Below are 18,298 nucleotides of genomic sequence, written 5' to 3'. Positions count from 1 at the left end.
TTTCTTTCCCCGCAGTGAAACTTAAAGAATGGTATCATGTCATGTCTGTACATTCCTTGAGAATCCTATGCATTGGATAATGTGAAAAATAATCTCTGAACAATTATGTCAATAATACTATGTTTATCTGTGAGAACGAGATAAACCTATTGTGCAAGATCCTATTTAGACCTGAATATTGTCAGTTTTGGCATTTGTGGTTATGAAGGGCGCGGCTGATAAGTTTCCACTATAAGAAATAATAGGGTGTCTGTTTCATGGAAAACCTGTGGGCTTTTTCTCTTGCCTTCCTACTGCCACTTTAATTTTATTCGTTTTGTTAAAGAAATATAGATGGCTTGTTACCTAAGATAAGGCACCAAGAATAGTTAGCATTGGGTTATGCATCCTAACAAATTAATAACAGGTGAAAATTTTGCTAGGTTTTTTGTTTTTTGGTGTTTTTTTCTTTGTGGAATTTTCCAGTGCCGTCTATGGATTCTGTGGATTTTACAGTGCAATTTTGAAGCTTTGCTGCCTCTGCTGTAAGTACAGTGAAGTCTCAATTAAATTCAGGGTTTTTCCATGATTGTAGTTTTAATTTGATGCTATCATGCAAATCTGGCTTGGGTCTTTTGACCATCTGGAACCAGATATGTGTTAAAATAATGAAGTTAATTTGCATGTCTCCTTTTTTCCCTCTATTTTTGGTTAATGGGAGGGCTTCTTAGTTATTTTCATTTTCTTCTGTTTAAGGTGGCTTTTAAACATAGAAGGCAATTCTTCTCTTTCTTATTTTCTGAGAGCTAAAAAAAGTGATTTTATAAAGCTACTTTTGTCTGCTTAATAGATGATAGTCACTGACCACACTGTGGGACTTGATTCTAAGACTAACTACAGAAAGTCAAAAAGCCCAGGGCTGAATCGATTCAATCTTTGCAGGTTAGTCAAAGCTGCGTAGATTGAACTGATAAGCAAGTGAACAGGCATTCACTTTTTTTATTTTAAAAATGCAGCCACATGCCTGCAGTGGCCCAGGCCAGAAGCTGGGGTGCACTAAAGCACACCTCCTTGCTTGGGCAGACAGTGTGGGCTATGGCTAGTCCATCGACCCTAAGGGGTGGGAGGGCTGGTTTGCAGGGGTGGAGTAAAGTATGCTGGGGGACTGAGCATTAACTTGAATCTGGAGGGGGTCTGGGACAGAAGTTCAATAAACTGATTTAAACCACTTTCAAAATGGCTGATGCTAGTTTAAGATAAACCTGCATGGATGTAGTAACAGACTTAACTGATTTAGGTTATGTGCACTGAACTTCTGTTGTGTTACAGATTTGAATGGTTTCTGATCACTTATACAGGTTTATGTGTAATTTCTGTCCCTAGCCATAATGCTACTAAGAACTTCCATGACGTTAGGAATTATGTTAAAGTAACTATATTATGTAGTAGGTGGTTTTTCCTTTCTTCCTTTTTTTCCCCTCTGAACTTAGGTACACATGCTTAGAGTTTATTGCTTAAATTTCTCTTGGGGTTCCTTTTGAGGACTTGTTCCTTTAAAGTCTTTCAGAGTCTGGCAAGACAGCACTTTGACTGGTTGTGGTGGTGAAATGCCTACAAGTTACTTTTAGGTTTCTAGGGATGCATGGAAAATTAGGGTTGGAAGGGACCTCAGGAGGTCATCTAGTCCAGCCCCCTGCTCAAAGCAGGACCATCCCCAACTAAGGTCTGTCAAGCTGGGCCTTAAAAACCTCCAAGGATGGAGAGTCCACAGCCTCTCTGAGTAACTTGTTCCAGTGTTTTACTCTCCTCCCAGTGAGTTTTTCCTCATATCTAACCTCAACTTCTCTTGCTGCAACTTGAGAGTATTGCTTCTTGTCCTGTCATCTGCCACGCCTGAGAAGAGTCTAGCTCCATCCCCTTTGGAACCACCCATGTAGTTGTGAAGGTTGCTATTAAATTCCCTCTGTCTTATCCCCTCCAGACAAAAGAAGCCCAGTTCCCTCAGCCTCTCCTCACAAATCATGTGCCCCAGTCCCCCAACCATTTTCGTTGCCTCCGCTGGTTGCTTTTCAATTTGTCCACATCCTTTCTGTAGCTGGGGGGCCAAAACTGGACACAGTACTCCAGATGTGGCTTCACCAGTGCCAAGTAGAGGGGAATAATCACTTTCCTCAATCTGCTGACAACACTCCTACTACTGTACCCCAGTATGCCATTAGCCACCTTTGCCACAAGGGCACACAGCTGGCTTATTCAGCTTATTCTCCACTGTAACTCCCAGGTCCTATTCTACAGAGCAGCTGCTTAGCCAGTCGGTCCCCAGCCTGTACCAGTGCATGGGATTGTTCTATCCTAAGTGCAGGACTTGTACTTGTCCTTATTGAACCTCATGTGATTTGATTTTTTTTTTGGTGCAGTCCTCCAATATGTTGCGGTCTCTCTGAATCCTAGCCCTACCCTCTAGTGTGTCTACTACTCCTGCAGCTTGGTGACCATATGCAGACTTGCTGAGGGTACACTCCATCTCATCTTCTAGATCATTGATCAAGACCCTGAAAAACACTTGCCCCAGGACTGGCCCCCTGGAGCATTCCACATGATACCTGCTGCCAAGTAGACATCTTCAAGTTCCTTGCTAGCTGAAACTCCAGTTGCACTTTGGCCTTCCTGTTTTCATTCCTGCATGAGTTAATACTCTTATATTCCTCCCTAGTCATTTATCCAAGCTTCCACTTCTTGTAAGCTTCCTGTTTGTGTTTTTTAGCCCACTAAAGAGTTCACTTTTAAGCCAAGCTGGTCTTCTGCCATACTTGCTAGTCTTCCTATGCATTGGGATGGTTTGTTCCTGCACTCTCAATAAGGTGTCTTCTGTAATGTTTGTGAATTGGGTGGCACCCAATTTCCAAAACTAGGCAGTGGGGTTGAGGGGACTGGCAAAGTAAGGACAAGCCTGAGCTTGCACTTACCTACTCAGCTTATCTGTTTACCATCTCATACTTCTCCTTTCTCCTCACAACTTGAGGCACCCTGCAGAGGATTTGGTGGCACCCCAGGGTGCCCTGGCACCCTGGTTAAGAATCACCATGTTACACATAGTGTATAAGGAAAACAATTCATGCTATTGTTTTTGATCTTGCGCAGTCATTCAAAAAGTGGGGATACAAAACTGTCACTTCAGCCTATATTCTTAATGTACTGTTGAAATGTTTTAATAGGATGGGATTGGAAGAGATTCATCTGAGTTACTGAGTCCAGGCCTCTGTTATTTTAGGCAACCACATCATATTATCATCTTCATACACTGAAGATGCTCTGTCATAAAAGTAGGAAGGATTGTTGTCTCCAGCTTTTCTTTTGGTTCATTTCATTGGTAATATAGTATAGAAGACGTGTACAGAAAATCCTAAGTCTTAATGCATCTAATGCAGAAAGAAACCAGGAAGATATTTGACAAGTTGTACAAACTTACAGAAAAAAATTCTTTCTCTCCCTATGTAGCTTGAAAGAGATGCATATGTGCAAGCACTAGCAAGATTTACCTTACTTACTGTGAGTTCTGGTATTACTGAAATGAAACAGAAGAACATTGATACAATAAAAACACTCATTACCGTGGCTCATACAGATGGAAACTATTTGGGAAATTCCTGGCATGAGGTACAAGAGCAAATTCATTTTTAAGCTGTAAGAAAATGTATTATGTATGGAAATATTTTCATATTTTTAATGTAGCATGATTGATAATGTATCCACATATACAGTATGCGGTATATGTAAAACCTGTTATATGGGCTTATATAGTTTAGCCCTATTCTAAAGCCCTTATGTAAATAAAGTTGCAGAATTGGATCCAGGTTATATAAGATGAATTCTGGTTTAATTATTTGGCCACAGGTGTATACCTGTAGTGTGTGTGTGCCCATGTATGCATACAAATAAATGACATTTGTTCTTTAAGTAACTTTTACTAACACAGTTCACTTTTTATAAATGTTTTCAAATCTACTTTTTGCTGAGATATGGCTTCTGAATTTGTTTCATTTAGATACTAAAATGCATCAGTCAGCTTGAGCTGGCACAACTGATTGGAACTGGAGTAAAACCCCGTTACATCTCTGGAACAGTACGAGGTAGGGAAGGTTCTTTTACTGGAACAAAGGACCAGGCACCTGATGAATTTGTTGGCCTTGGTCTAGGTGAGTAATACTGAATACTAAGCACTTAGCTTAGTATATACTGGTCTGAATTTGTTCAGGTATAATTCAGGAAAGCTTGTTTTCAGATTGTGGTTGTCTGGAGGGCTTTAATTATGAGACTAGACCTTTTAATATTTCAGAGTTTCATAGTTTGTAGGGTCAGAAGGGACCTGAGCAGATCATCAAGTCCGACCCCCTGCCATGGCAGGAAAAGAGTACTGGGGTAAAACAGCCCCAGCAAAGTGTTCATCTAACCTCCTCTTAAGACCCCCAGGGTAGGAGCCAGCACCACTTCTCTTGGAAGTTGGTTCCAGATCCTAGCTGCCCTGACTGTGAAGTAGCGCCTCCTGATATCTAGCCTAAATCTACCCTCTGCCAGCTTGTGACCATTATTTCTTGTCGCTCCTGGCAGTGGTCAGGGGAATAGGGACTCCCCCAATGCCTGCTGGTCTCCCCTGACTAGTTTGTAACAGGCCACTAGATCCCCCCTCAGCCTTCTCTTGTGGAGGCTGAACAGGTTCAGGTCCCTTAGCCTCTCCTCGTAGGGCCTGCCCTGCTGCCCCCTGATCATGCGAGTGGCCCTCCTCTGGACCCTCTCCATGCTGTCCACACCCCTCCTGAAGTGCAGCACCCAGAACTGGACACAGTATTCCTACTGCAGCCTGACCAGTGTTGCATAGAGGGGGAGGATCACCTCCTTGGACCTGCTTGAGATGCATCTGTAGATGCATGACAAGGTACAGTTGGCCTTCCTGACCATGTAGCCACACTGTCAGCCCATGTTCATTTTGGCATTAATAATGACTCCAAGATCCTTTTCTGCCTCTGCACTGACAAGAAGGGAGTTCCCCAATCTGTAGGTATGCTGCTGGTTCTTCCTCCCCAGGTGCATCACCTTGCACTTGTCGGTGTTGAATCCCATCCTATTCTCATCTGCCCACCCCTGTAACCTGTCTAGGTCTGACTGCAGCCTATTCTTTCCTTCTAGCGTGCCCACTTCCCCCCCACATCTTAGTGTCGTCTGCAAATTTGAACAGGATGCTTTTTACCCCCTTGTCCAAGTCACTGATAAAGATGTTGAACAGTGCAGGCCCAAGGACCGAGCTCTGGGGGACCCCACTGCCCACATCCCTCCAGGTTGAAAATGACCCGTCCACCACCAGTCTCTGGGTGCGGCCCTCCAGCCAGTTAGTGACCCATTTGACTGTGTAGGTGTTGACACCACAGTCTCCTAGTTTTTTAATGAGAATAGGGTGAGAGACAGTGTCAAAGGCCTTCCGAAAGTCCAGAAAGACTATGTCCACTGCTACCCCTGCGTCTAAGGATTTTGTGACCTGGTCATAGAAGGCACCAGGTTGGGAGGGCATAAAGTATTTTATGCAGTTGCTAATAAAAACTGAGATACTTGTTCCAAAATTGAATATTCTTTGTAATGCTGCCTAGCTGTCAATGGGAAGAGTTAAAAATGTCTTAAACGTAGATCTAATAAAAAAAAAAAACCCCTTATAGTAATTTTGAAGAGAAAGTTAAGTACATCATAACTGTATAATTTTGACAGACCTAACTGTTACAGGAGCAGACCTCTGAGTGTAGATTAAAGATGTTGCCCTGTTGTAGACCTCAGTGAAAAGTCAGCAGAGTTCATTAACTTAAATATTTGATTATACTGGTGATTAATGTGCAGTAAATAGTTGAAATCAGATCCTTTATTTTGTTGTTAACTGATTACTACCCAATAGTTTGTTTATTGATTGGTCTGAGAGCAAAACTTAACTTTTATTGGTGAGATGGTTTGAATAAATAGGCTCTTGTTCACTTTTCCAAATTTTTCATTTTCACATTAATAAAAATGTATAGCTACTCACATAGCCATAGATCTGTAGTTGTCACAGTATGCATCTTTCAGTTTAGTCAAGAATGATCCTGCCTTGAGCAGAAGTTGAATTGCATGACCTCCTTCTGAGGTTCCTTCCAGCCCTGCTAATGTTCTTCATTGTTAAATTAAGTAAAACAGTATGTAAAAACAATTTGTGCTTATTGAAAATGAAAGTCCTTGAATTTATACTTTTCCATGATGCATAGAAACCTAAGTTAAAATGAACACTATATTTTAATAGATACATCAGTAAATATCTCTGTGTGGAAGAACGTAATGTGAACAACATTATGCACTATGGAAGCAACAAACTATTTTTATTTTTTCTTACAATTAGGATACCACTTATGCCCCTTGCATATACACAGTACCATTAACCCAAGTATCTGGTCTTATTTGTGCATGTGATATCAGGTGCATCTACACAAGTTGTTTACTGTTGAGCTGCCTAATTAGCTCTGCGTCTACATGTGCGGCTCTATTAGGCCACAGTGAACTAATAAACTCTGCCACAGATTAGTACTTGTAAATTCAAGTGCTGTACTGCTGTGGAGTGTTTTTAGTGTGGACCACTGCACGTGTAGATGCTGACCAAGCTGGCTGGGGCACAAGGGTGCTTCAGTGTAGGGGCTGCCTGCTAGCTAGCATTGAAGCACCCCCATGCCCCAACTAGCCCCTCCATGGCACGTTGAGCTGGGTCAGGGCAGCCCTGGCACAATAGGTGCTGAAGTTTATTGCTGCACGTTAATAGCATGTGTAGGCTCACCCACTATCTGGTAAAAGCTGTGAGTATCACTTACAGCAGTCATAATTCTCTTGCTAGCTTCTCTGGCCTTACTCTTTAGCTACTTATGTCTGGATTTAACCCCAATCCTTGTTCCTTGGGCCTTCCTGCTTCCTCACCCAGCTCTCTCCATGGTTCCCTCAGTAATGTGCCTTCATTCCATCACTTAGCTAAGGTGTTTCGTGAGGAGAAACCTTGCTCTTTTCAAATACCATATTTTTCTTGCAAAGCGAACACCCTTAGATAAAACACAGTATTGTTTTTGAAAGCCAAAAATGCTTGATATGAACAGTTTTGTTCCGTAAAAAGCATAGGAGAAGGATGAAATATTTTAGACTCCTAGACTACTTTTAAAAACATGTATATATGGATCCCCACTCTCTGGTGCTATTTTTATTTATTAGATTTTGTGAGTTTCATGGTTCTCACCTGGCTGAAAATACTTTTCCCAACTGTGGAATTCACCATGCATTCACTCATGGAAAAAGAAGACTGAGAATGTGGGGAATTAAAAGAAAGTACTCATATTTTTCTCACTGACAAATTATGGAGTAGGAATTTTTTCTTGTAGGAAAAGAAATTCAGAAATAACACTTATTTTTTATTGAATGGCTTGTCATTGAATTTTATCTTTTCTTAATGGAGTGTTTTACAATGAAACAAATACCCTTTGTGTTGCATTGTCTATAGTCTGTGGCACCTCAGTAGAGGTACCCTGGCAGTATTAACTCTGTGTTTCATATTGTGCTGAAATCTTTAGAAACTTTCCTAAATAAAAACTTAAGAATTATAATTAGGATCTTATATTTTTAAAAATGGTGGTTTTCTGTCCTAATAATGTGTTTATTAGTTTGGTTAATTAATTTTCCCTCTGGTGGTACGTAGGAGTATGGGCAGGCGTTCATTTAAAGCACTCCAAATTCCTGTCCAGTTCAGAGTGCTTCAGCACAGTGCAGATGGGAGCCCTTCCTTTGGGATACTTCAAAACAGCTGTGAAGTCATGCAGCGGTGGTGGTCTCTAGCCAAGGGGCCAGAGAGCAGACATCTCTGAATACTTCTTGGCCTATGGTCCTCAGAGATTCCCACGGTCAGCCAGGAACCCTTTTTGTTTGTAGCATGTCGGAGGCACTTGGAGTGCCTCAGACTGCACACTTGTCCATGGTCTATGGTGCATTGTTTAAAGAAACTCTGCTTTGTTTCCCTCATTCATGCACTACCAGTATAGACAGTTCTTTCCCCTTGGTCCGAGTGCAGATTCCCTCATGATTTCCCCACAGCCTCCTATCACCTGCAGTTTAGTTTTGGCACCAAAACTCCCAAAGAATCATTTTTAAGAGGGAAATGAATAAAGTCTAATGTTAATTGCACCACAAGCATCTTTCTCGTCTGTCTTTAGAGGTATTTGGGGGAATTTTGCTGGTACCAGGAGAAGAAACTCCTTTGAAGCAAGATGGGGGATCAGCCCAGCAAAAGGCTGTTCAAGGAGATTATCAACTACTGTGTCAAGAGGGGAGGGAAGAATTTAGTTGACTTGCATTCTTTTGTAAATGCAAATACATTCAGTTCTTGAAATACTGACAGTAGTGTTCTCCTCTTTTTCTTCTTCCCATTACCCTACCCCTTATATTTTCAATTTCACCCTCTCTCCCCCAGTTGGTGGGAATGTGGACTGGAAACAAATAGCAAGCATACAGGAATCCATTGGAGAAACTAGTTCCCAAAGTGTTGTTGTTGCTGTAGACAGGTACAGTACCTTTCTTATTCTAGTATCTCATCAGGTCTTTGGGCTATATATGAATACACTGTATGCATGTAGGAAATATAAATAAAGTTTATTTTGTTTCCAAGTGCTTTCACACACAGTCTGCTTACTGCTATGCTCAGGTATAAGCTGACTGAAGTTGCTTAAAGGAAAAGGCAGGTGAGGTGGGGGATAAGGAAAGTTAAGAATATAAACCATAGAGGAAGGTTGGTTGGTTGATTTTTGCTGTATAAGAGCTGGAGAGCTGAAACTACTGGCAAAACCCCAGTTTTCTCAACCCATTTACATTGTTACTCTAACAGGCAGTTAGACACATTGCACAGAGTTTTGATGGTTGCATTTCAGTCTGAATCCTGGAAATGCTTGCAGAATGCTAAGCATAGTTGGCAAGACTTCCCATTTAGTGAGAGATGTCTTGGGGGTTCTGTGAATTTAGCAGATTTTATATAGAACTTTGTCACTTGAAATGTTGCCACCTTTTTTATTCTTCCCAGTCTAAAATGCAGTTCTAGAAAATTTTCAAGAAAACAGGGGTGAAATATAACTTACACTAGTGTATCTTTATAATTTTCATCTATACAAAGTTTGTACGCCCAGACATATGTAATTCTTCAATTTGTTTAAAAAACTAGCTGAGCTTTTAGGACTGTAACAAGGGTTGGATAGTTAATTTTTTGTGTGTATTCAGGTTTGTTACTAGTCAAATTCTTCTAAAATACCTCTGTATATACTACCTACACCTTATTAGATTTACAGTATTCTTCCATAGTTTTACCCTGAGCAATGTTGCAGTTTTTAACTGGTACAGCTACGTGTTTTGGCAAATATTAAATGTTGTTTATAAATGTTTTTAAAAAATGATCAAAGTCTTTCTGCTTTGTGGTATACCAGAAAGTGCTTCCTGGTGTATGTTTTATGTGTTGTTGTTCTGTATATGCTACTTTCTTATGAAACTCTCTCGGGGGCAGAGATCAAAAAATTGTATGAGGTACTGCCTCACATTTTTGATGTGCCTGCTTTTGACAACTCAGCTATCATGTATGAAATATGGCAGTGAAACTTGTTTCATAACTTTATTTATTATGATAATAGTTGTAAATAGTTCTGGTATTAAAAAAATAACTTTTTAAAATGGAAACCATTTCATTTAAGATATTAATAAACTCTTATAAACTGTGAATTTTGCAGAATATTTACAGGATCTACCAGACTAGATGGAAATGCTATTGGTAAGTTTCGTCATTTCTTCCATTAGCTGCAAAGTAGCATTCTGATAACACTAATAAATAATGTTAAATAAATTCTGTGATTTATTTAACAGTGGATTTTGTCCGCTGGCTTTGTGCTGTATCTATGGATGAACTGCTGTCTGCTACCCACCCTCGAATGTTTAGTCTGCAGAAGATAGTGGAGATTTCTTACTACAATATGGGCCGAATAAGACTACAGTGGTCAAGAATCTGGGAAGTCATTGGAGATCACTTTAATAAGGTATTTTTGCCACTTGTTCCATCAGTTATAAGCTGTTTTTCAATTAAGTTCTCTCAACTTAAACTGAGCATAATTTTTGCAAATTAATTTCTTTTGCCTCTGTTCTGCAAGGTCGGTAAACACAGTACCAAAGAACAATGAACAAGGCATACAGAAAGCTTATAGAAAGCTACAGCCATCTACTACTCTGTTAGACCGCATTGGAAATATGAGGTTCTTCAGTTAAACAGGCCTTACATACATAGCTAACAGTATAAATTTACTAACTTGTTAGTCATAGATCTTAAATGGCAACCTCAGTTGATAATGTACTATTTTTATTGGGTTTTGTAAAGGAGGTGTGTACTTTTAACTCGGATTTGGTTATTTCTTGTATTGAGGGTTTTTTTCTAAACTATATGTCATCTTTGTCTTCTGTGTGTTGAATTCAGAATTTTGATGCATGTCTAAACATTTCTGTTTTTACCGTTCCGCTTTCAAATGTAAAGACAATTCGGTACTCGTCCTAAAAATACAGTGTTAATACTGATGTTCAGTTCCTCCTTCTGTACTACTAGGTTGGATGCAATCCCAATGAAGATGTAGCTATTTTTGCAGTAGACTCACTAAGGCAGCTATCAATGAAGTTCCTAGAAAAGGGAGAACTTGCTAATTTCCGGTTTCAAAAGGACTTCTTAAGGCCATTTGAACACATAATGAAGAGGAACAGGTAATAGTATGCAATTTTAACTTAGGGTCATGAACACCAATTTTTTGGAACCAGCTACCTTGTTTAAAGTATTTTATGTGAATTTAAATCACTCCATAGTAGAAAGTATAAAATATGTAATCAGTAGTTCAGTTGGGTTTGAATTACTATTTATTCTTCATATTTTTAATAACTTAGGTCTCCTACCATTCGAGACATGGTTGTACGGTGCATAGCACAGATGGTGAATTCCCAGGCTGCCAATATTCGCTCGGGTTGGAAGAATATTTTTTCTGTGTTTCATTTGGCTGCATCAGATCAGGATGAAAGTATAGTGGAACTTGCATTTCAGACTACAGGACACATTGTCAGTGAGTACTGATGCATAATTTACACACATCCCTATGGATTGTTTCAGGGAAAGCAACTGAGACTTTCCTTTAGTTAGTTGTAAATTTATGACCTTTTTGCAATCAGTAGATGTCTTAAATACTTGTTGAAGCAATGTGTGTTTCTCAGCTTTCACTCTGTTTATGATTTACCAAGAATCTATGCTTTTAAAAGTAGTACAATAATCTTTGTCATCTGTATTTCTAATCTAAATCATTTTTAAAGTTTTATAACTAAGTTCTAAATATCTCTTGACTGTGAAAAGTCAAGCATTGGATTATTTTTGACAATTTTCATTTTTGATTGGGAGTTTGTTTTTGTACAGCAAATATTCTTCTTTGATTTTTGCCACATACCTGTTACCCGTCTACTCTACCACTTAACTCCTGAGGTTGTCTTGTCTAAGTCTGTAAGGTTTAGCAGAAGCTACTAGGGCTGTTGAGACTATGACTTTATAATCTTGGCTTTAGGCACTGAATGCTGTGAGGGTTATTTGTGCAACTTGAAAAAATGTTGCTTTCTAGAAGGTAGTTAAAGTTCAGTGATGCTGGTTTGTATATTTATCAAATGTAGAATCATCCAAAGTAGGGGTGAAAGATTCTTGGGAGGTCAGCTAGTCCAAACTCCTGCTCAAGGCACAGTCATCCCTTTCTGAGCTATCCTATACAAAACTGTGTCTAACCCAGTGGTTGTCAGCCAGGGTGTGCCACAAGACCTTTCCAGAGGTGCCACTGAGCCAGCACCTCTGCTGGTTGAAATGACCCCACTTTCCTCCCCTGAGGCCTTCCCATGAGCCACAGGCTTGCACTTGGGGTGGGAATGAATGGGGCACCTAAAGCAGCCTCTGGGATCCTGCACTGCTGCCTGTTCCTTGGCAGCAGCCCAAGCCCATGCAGCTATAGCACTTGTGTTTAAGGGACAGCTGCTCTTCTCCCCCTGACTCCCATCACGATCTCTGCAACACTGCAGAGGCAGGGGGTGTCAGGGGTTTGTGCTCTTCACAGGCTCCAGCTGAGCAGAGAGGCTATGCTCTTCCCTACCCCCCCCCCAGCAACAGCTCCTCTGTTAAAACCTTAATTTGGCTGTGAAAGGGTTACAGCCAGGATCTGTATGTAGATCACCAGCATCTGAGAGGGTTATTGGAGAGGTTGAATGAGGTTGGGACTCCACCCTGGGTCCCCACTTCAGCCTGCAGCCAATGAGTTCATGTTGTGGCAGGTAAGATGCTTCCTGGTCCTTCCACCCCCTTTTTCCTGCTCTTAGCAGAACCCCCTCCCCATCCCCTCTGTGCCCTAGGCAAAGAAATAACTAGTTATGTGGTTGGATCAGTGGTTCTTAACTGGGGTGCCACCAAATTCAGAAAAGTTTGTGGATGGGTGTTTCAAGTCTAAAAATCTTGAAGACCAGTGGTCCAACTTATCCTTAATACTATACAAACAGCCTTGTTGCACAGCCACTAGGTACATTATCCCAGGAAACCAAAACCCTCTAACCTGCCAGAGGTAAAGCAGGGAGAAGAGGTCACTGTGAATATCCTGCTGCAAGGACAGGAAGTGATTGTTAAAATACACTTGAGCTATATCCAGGTAAGAGGACTTTATGACCCCACAGGAAAGAAACCCCAGCTCTCCCTCAGTCCATGCTGATTCTGATCATGTGATAAATTTCTTCCTGATCCCAAATATGGCAATTTAGTCTGACCTTGAGGAGAGGGGCAAGAGCCTGTGACCATGAACCAAAGTTTTTTAGCCCCAACAGGAGCATCAGCATAACCCAGTCAAAATCCCCAGCCTTGGCTGCAGCCAACACCCAATGCTTTTGAGGGAGGTGAACAAAACCCCCTGATACCTGTAGCAATAGCAGAGAGGAAGGTTCTTTCCTGACCCCATGCAGCAGCCAACAAAGCACAGAAGCATGGGAAAAGCTATTCTGCTCTACAGCTTGGAGACTATAGACATAACCCCATGCGCCACACACTCTAATAAACCTACTCTGCTTGCAATGTTAAGCCTTTGCTGTGCATCCTACTCTGTGCAGTGGCAGAATAAATGTTCTTTTTCTTCATAGTAGTCCTTCAGATATTTGACTACCATTTGATGACTTCCAGCAGTCCCCTTTTAAGGAACTTTTTCACAAGCTGAGCATGTCTCTTTCAGTCTCTCCTTATGACTCGCCTTCCAGGCCCTTTATCATTTTGGACTCTCTTAAACCTGTCTTTGGACTCTCCTTAACTTTTCCACATCTGAAAATGTGGAGCCCAAAACTACACATGTACTCTTAAGACTAGGGGCAGATATTCAAAAAGCATGAGCCTGAATTGAATCAGATCTTTTCTGGTTAGTCTAACCTGCCTAGATTGAATCAGTTTGCAAATGCAGAAACATTCCCTCTGGACTGAGGAAATGCAGGAACGTGCCTGCAGTGGCTCAGGCTAGAAGCTGGGGTTGCTAAAGCAGACCTCCCTTTCCTTCCGCAGCACTGAACTGAGGTGGGGCATGGTCAGACCCTGGTAGCATGCTCTATTAGGGAACGGTATAAACCCCCCACCCTGCCTGCACTGTCCCAGGCTTTTCCTTCCTCGCTGCTCAAGGGACGGGAGTGTTGCTAGATGCTAGTCCCATGGCACACTGAAGCAAAGGTGGGGTGTGCAGTGTATGCATCTGTTCATGATACTGAGCTTTTCAATCTTGCTCTCCCTGCTGCTTCATACTGTCTGTAAACCTGACAGGCAGGGGAGCCAGCAGGGAGCTGATAACACAGAGTTTATCAGCCCATCAACAAAACAGAAGCCTCTCTCATTAGTTCAAGCTCTTCTTAAACAGTGTTTTCCAAGGAAGGAAGGGGAGACATTACCAGCTGATCTACGTATGTAGGGGTCTGTGGGGCTGGGGTTTGTGCTGTGAGAGATTGGAGGAAGGGAGGAGGGGATCACTACTTGAGCAGCAAGGTGGGGAGCAGGGGAGGCCAGGCAGTCTCTGCTGGAGCTCTGGCTAGGGAGCAGAGGGGTGGGGCCAGCTCTGTTCTCTGGAGCAGAGAGCACAGCCCTGTCCAACCCAGGGTTGCAAAGCATCTGGGATGCTGGGGGACTCTGGTTTAACTTAAACCAGGAAGGGGTCTGGGACAGACATTGCATGAACCGGTTTGACTCAGATCAGTCAAGTCTGGTATTATATTCAACCAGGTTAACTTAAACCAGTTTCAGCCATTTTGAAACTGGTTTATGTGCGCTGAACTTATGTTCTGATACAGGTTTAAACCAGTTTCTGATCACTTAAAGTGGTTTATGTGTAATAAAGTTAGAGAAGTTAGACAAGCTTTCGGATACAAAATTCTCTAGGAAGGTAGCAGATGTAGCTTAAATAAAATAACAGATGGAACATCACTTGTCGTTAATCCCCTTACGTTAAAATTAAATTGAGAAGTGAGCAGTGAACCTGTGGAGCAAAGAGAAGCTTTCGGAAGTACTTACGGACTATGTAAAGAACAGTTATCTAAAACCTAATTCTATTAAAAAAAAATTTTAAGAGCCTTCATAAGGGAAGAAGGCTGTTATCACTGGAGGAACATGGAAAGCTTAGTAGAAACACAAGTAAGTTATACTGAGCCATAAAGGAATTGGCTGTATTAAGTCCGTTGCTACTGAAGTCCAGTAAAGTTAGAAATGCTTGTTCCCAGACTCCTTTTCTGCAGATACTAAGTATGTTTCCTTTGAGGAGAGTGAATTCAGAGATGGAATGGTGGCTCTGTGAAAAGTGTTACCATATTTGCCATAGTGTTTCAGTGCTTTGTTTCTGGAAGTACCTTCTGAATTTCAGTGATGGTGTAGGTTTACCCACATAATTCCCATGGGAGCACTTTTGTCAGGTCCATGGTCAGGTCCATATATCAGGTCCGTGGTTTCTGATAGTTTTGTGAAGTGTTGATTGATTATGGTGACTGGAGATCGTTGACAAGTTTTGCATTTGTTGTTTAGTTGGGGTCTTGTTCCTCTTGCTTCATGTTTGATCAGAGGAGAGTGCCTCTACTGATGAGTTTGAGGTTAGATGGTTGTTTAAAAGCTGGACGCATAGGAGAGGGGGTGAATGTTTCTTTCAGTGTCTGATCCCTTCAGGTATAGCTTTTTTTAATTTAACATGACCTTTCTTATAAATTCCAGTATAGGATAATATGTGAAAAATGGGAGCTTGCAGCCAGTAGCGGTATTTAATTAGTTTTGTGTGAGGTAGGGATGACTCATTCAAAGAGCTGCTCTGTTGCTCTGGTGGAGAGAGACTGTGGCCAGCCAGCGCTGGTGGATATTGTTCTGCCCCTAGTGGAACAGTTAAATATAGACAGAAAATGCTAAATGCCACACCTTGTCACTTTTTTAATTTCTGGAGTCACTTAGTTGTGGCCTTTTACTGTTTTGAACCACTACATTAGTTATGTATAAAACCAGATTTATGGTGTCATTTAGGTGAATTCTTAATTTCAGAATAATTTTAGTTTTTATACTGTGTTTTACACTTAGCAGAGCCATGCAGTGACGAACTCCTTTTTTTAAAAAATTGGGTTGTCACTCCTTTTTCCCTTGTTTTGTATATTAAATTAATAGTTTGGCCTTTTGAAAAATATTTTATAAAACACCTGATATTTCGTTTAAAAATATTGAAGGGCATGTGTTAACTTTGCATACCTGTGTTTTTTCCAGCAATTGTATTTGAAAAGCACTTCCCAGCCACCATTGATTCTTTCCAGGATGCGGTAAAATGTTTGTCTGAATTTGCATGCAATGCGGCTTTTCCAGACACCAGTATGGAAGCAATCCGTCTCATTCGTCATTGTGCAAAATATGTTTCTGACAGACCTCAGGTATAGTTGATTATTCACTGAATCACAAGCGTTTAATTGATATTATCATAATGTAACAAAATCTTAGCTCTAACCCTTAATAGTTTATCTCTAAATCTGTGAGGGAGAAAGAACCAGGAGTGGATATCTTTGGTATAAGGTGTGGAAGGCTACAATTTTGTTGCAGTTTACTTGCTAGTTAGGCCAAATTCCCACAGATCCCAAGAAAGCTATCTCAAAGTGTGTTGCCTTTGCAGGAGCATCATTTCCAAACAGTAAATGGTGACATAAATATAGTATCAAATGCAAATTGTGGTGGTTCTTAACCTCCACGATGTTCCTACAGAGGGAGGGGGAGTGGGTGATAGTTAGGACTAATGAGTAATTTACATTGAAAGTAAAAAATGCTTATATACCATCCATATTTTCAGGAAAATAACCTTTTCACACCTTTTTTAATATCAGTCATTTAAAAAATACAGTAATTCTATCTTTACCATGTTATCCTGTAAAGTAACATCTTGATTGCCACATTGCTTATGGTATTATTTGCAAAAAAAAAAAAATAGATTATAATATAATAGATATTTTTTCTAATTTAATATCCATAACAATTGAGTTTATTCAACAAAACAACTTACTGTTTTGTTTGAGGTAGAATATGTAAATGATACTCATATATCCTGTGGTTGTTTTAAAGGCTTTTAAAGAATACACAAGTGATGATATGAATGTCGCTCCTGAAGATAGAGTGTGGGTGAGAGGATGGTTCCCAATTCTCTTTGAGTTATCTTGTATCATCAATAGATGCAAATTAGATGTAAGAACCAGGTAACAATCTGTATTTGTAATTCACATTTTTAAGGGGGGGTTGTTCTATTAATTATGAGCCTTTACCTCTACTTAAACTTGGTTTTTTTTCTGTTAACCAGTTTGGCCAAGTCTTTTATTCTCATGTTTGATTTAATCGATACCAGTCTGGGAAGAGAAATGCTACAGATATGTTAAACATGGTGAAACATTAAAAATAAAATAGAAGGTAGATGATCTCCTTTTTACCACCTTAATTTTTTACTTGAGAAACACCCATTGCACATAGATATGGGTATGTAATATTATTGTAAAATGGAGGCCTACTGTGGTCCTGAGCTGCTTCTGATTTCTGCCTTTCCCATCTGTGATATTCAAACCTACTTCTAGTGCCTGTTCAGGAACAAATGAATGAATTCAAGAACACAATAAATAAAAAAAATGTAAAGCATATTATTACTTTTAAACATTCTAAAATGTTTTTAAACAGAAAACCATAGCATTTCTCCATATAGAATAATGTAGAGATTATAAATTAGGCAAAATCTTTCACTTCCAAAGTTGTTAGCAGTTCCTACAATCAAATGTAAAAAAGCAGTTTTAAAGTTGATAGTACAGAGCAGACAGAAATTTTGATGCACTGAACTAACTGGGTAGATAATCAGGTGCATGAAGTCTTTGTTCAGATAAAGAATTGAATTGAGTTAGTATCCATACTTCTATTTTGGTAAATGTAAACAAAAAAACCCTGTCCTTTCCTGACATCCCACTACTTGCCATTCCAGTTTAGCAGTTCTTCTTCAAAATAATTGGTTTTGTTGAATGCCAAACTCCTGTTTGTGTTTTGTGTATTTGAATAAATGAGACTAAATAAGAAGTAGATGTCATTTTTAATAGACCCTAATGGCAAAATCCTGTAAAAACCTCTTCTAATTTTAACTGGTTCTATCACTTGCTTTTTCAAGTTTTCCTTAAGTGTCCATTCAGCTGGGCTTAGTGCCTAAGTCATGTGTCCTTTTTTCAACTAGAAAAGCTGTAAAGTTAAATTCTGTTTGGAATGCTCACAAGTCCCAGAATTATTTTTGATGCCCCTCCAACTTCTGAAAGGTTTCTTATAAACACATAAAAAAAAAAATACAGACTTTTATATCGGCATACTAAAAGTGAGTAGTAAGAAGAGTACAAATGGAGCGTGCTTTAAAACCAAACCAACATACAACATGTTTCAACAGGATTCAAGGTTACCTGTGCCAGTGTTGGATCTTCTGTCAGCTGTTTCTTTATATGGCTCTTCAGATTTGGCCTTTTTTCATTTCAGGGGATTAACAGTAATGTTTGAAATTATGAAAACGTACGGCCATACTTATGAGAAACACTGGTGGCAGGATTTGTTTCGGATAGTCTTCAGGATATTTGACAACATGAAACTGCCAGAGCAGCAAACGGAGGTAAAAAAAAAAAAAAAAAAAGGGGTTACGAAGGGGGGGATTGA

At 40.1% G+C, this 18,298-nt stretch overlaps 1 protein-coding gene across 1 annotated transcript in view; it reads left to right on the top strand.

The window, feature by feature from the left end:
* ARFGEF1 (ADP ribosylation factor guanine nucleotide exchange factor 1) overlaps window positions 1-18,298 on the top strand; it is a 153,114-nt gene that overhangs the window by 114,657 nt on the left and 20,159 nt on the right. Inside the window, exons 20-29 of the mRNA XM_019527763.1 lie at window positions 3,478-3,636; window positions 4,025-4,175; window positions 8,489-8,579; window positions 9,786-9,826; window positions 9,919-10,088; window positions 10,646-10,797; window positions 10,975-11,147; window positions 15,857-16,017; window positions 16,697-16,827; window positions 18,125-18,254. Of these exons, the coding sequence (XP_019383308.1) occupies window positions 3,478-3,636; window positions 4,025-4,175; window positions 8,489-8,579; window positions 9,786-9,826; window positions 9,919-10,088; window positions 10,646-10,797; window positions 10,975-11,147; window positions 15,857-16,017; window positions 16,697-16,827; window positions 18,125-18,254 (1,359 nt within the window). The remainder of the gene's footprint in view (window positions 1-3,477; window positions 3,637-4,024; window positions 4,176-8,488; window positions 8,580-9,785; window positions 9,827-9,918; window positions 10,089-10,645; window positions 10,798-10,974; window positions 11,148-15,856; window positions 16,018-16,696; window positions 16,828-18,124; window positions 18,255-18,298) is intronic.

Source organism: Gavialis gangeticus, unplaced genomic scaffold (assembly GCF_001723915.1).
Source record: "Gavialis gangeticus isolate Ggan-Ray unplaced genomic scaffold, GavGan_comp1, whole genome shotgun sequence".
Lineage (NCBI taxonomy): Eukaryota > Metazoa > Chordata > Crocodylia > Gavialidae > Gavialis > Gavialis gangeticus.
The sequence above is the reverse complement of the archived record's forward strand: the minus strand, read 5'-3'. Positions and strand labels throughout refer to the sequence as shown.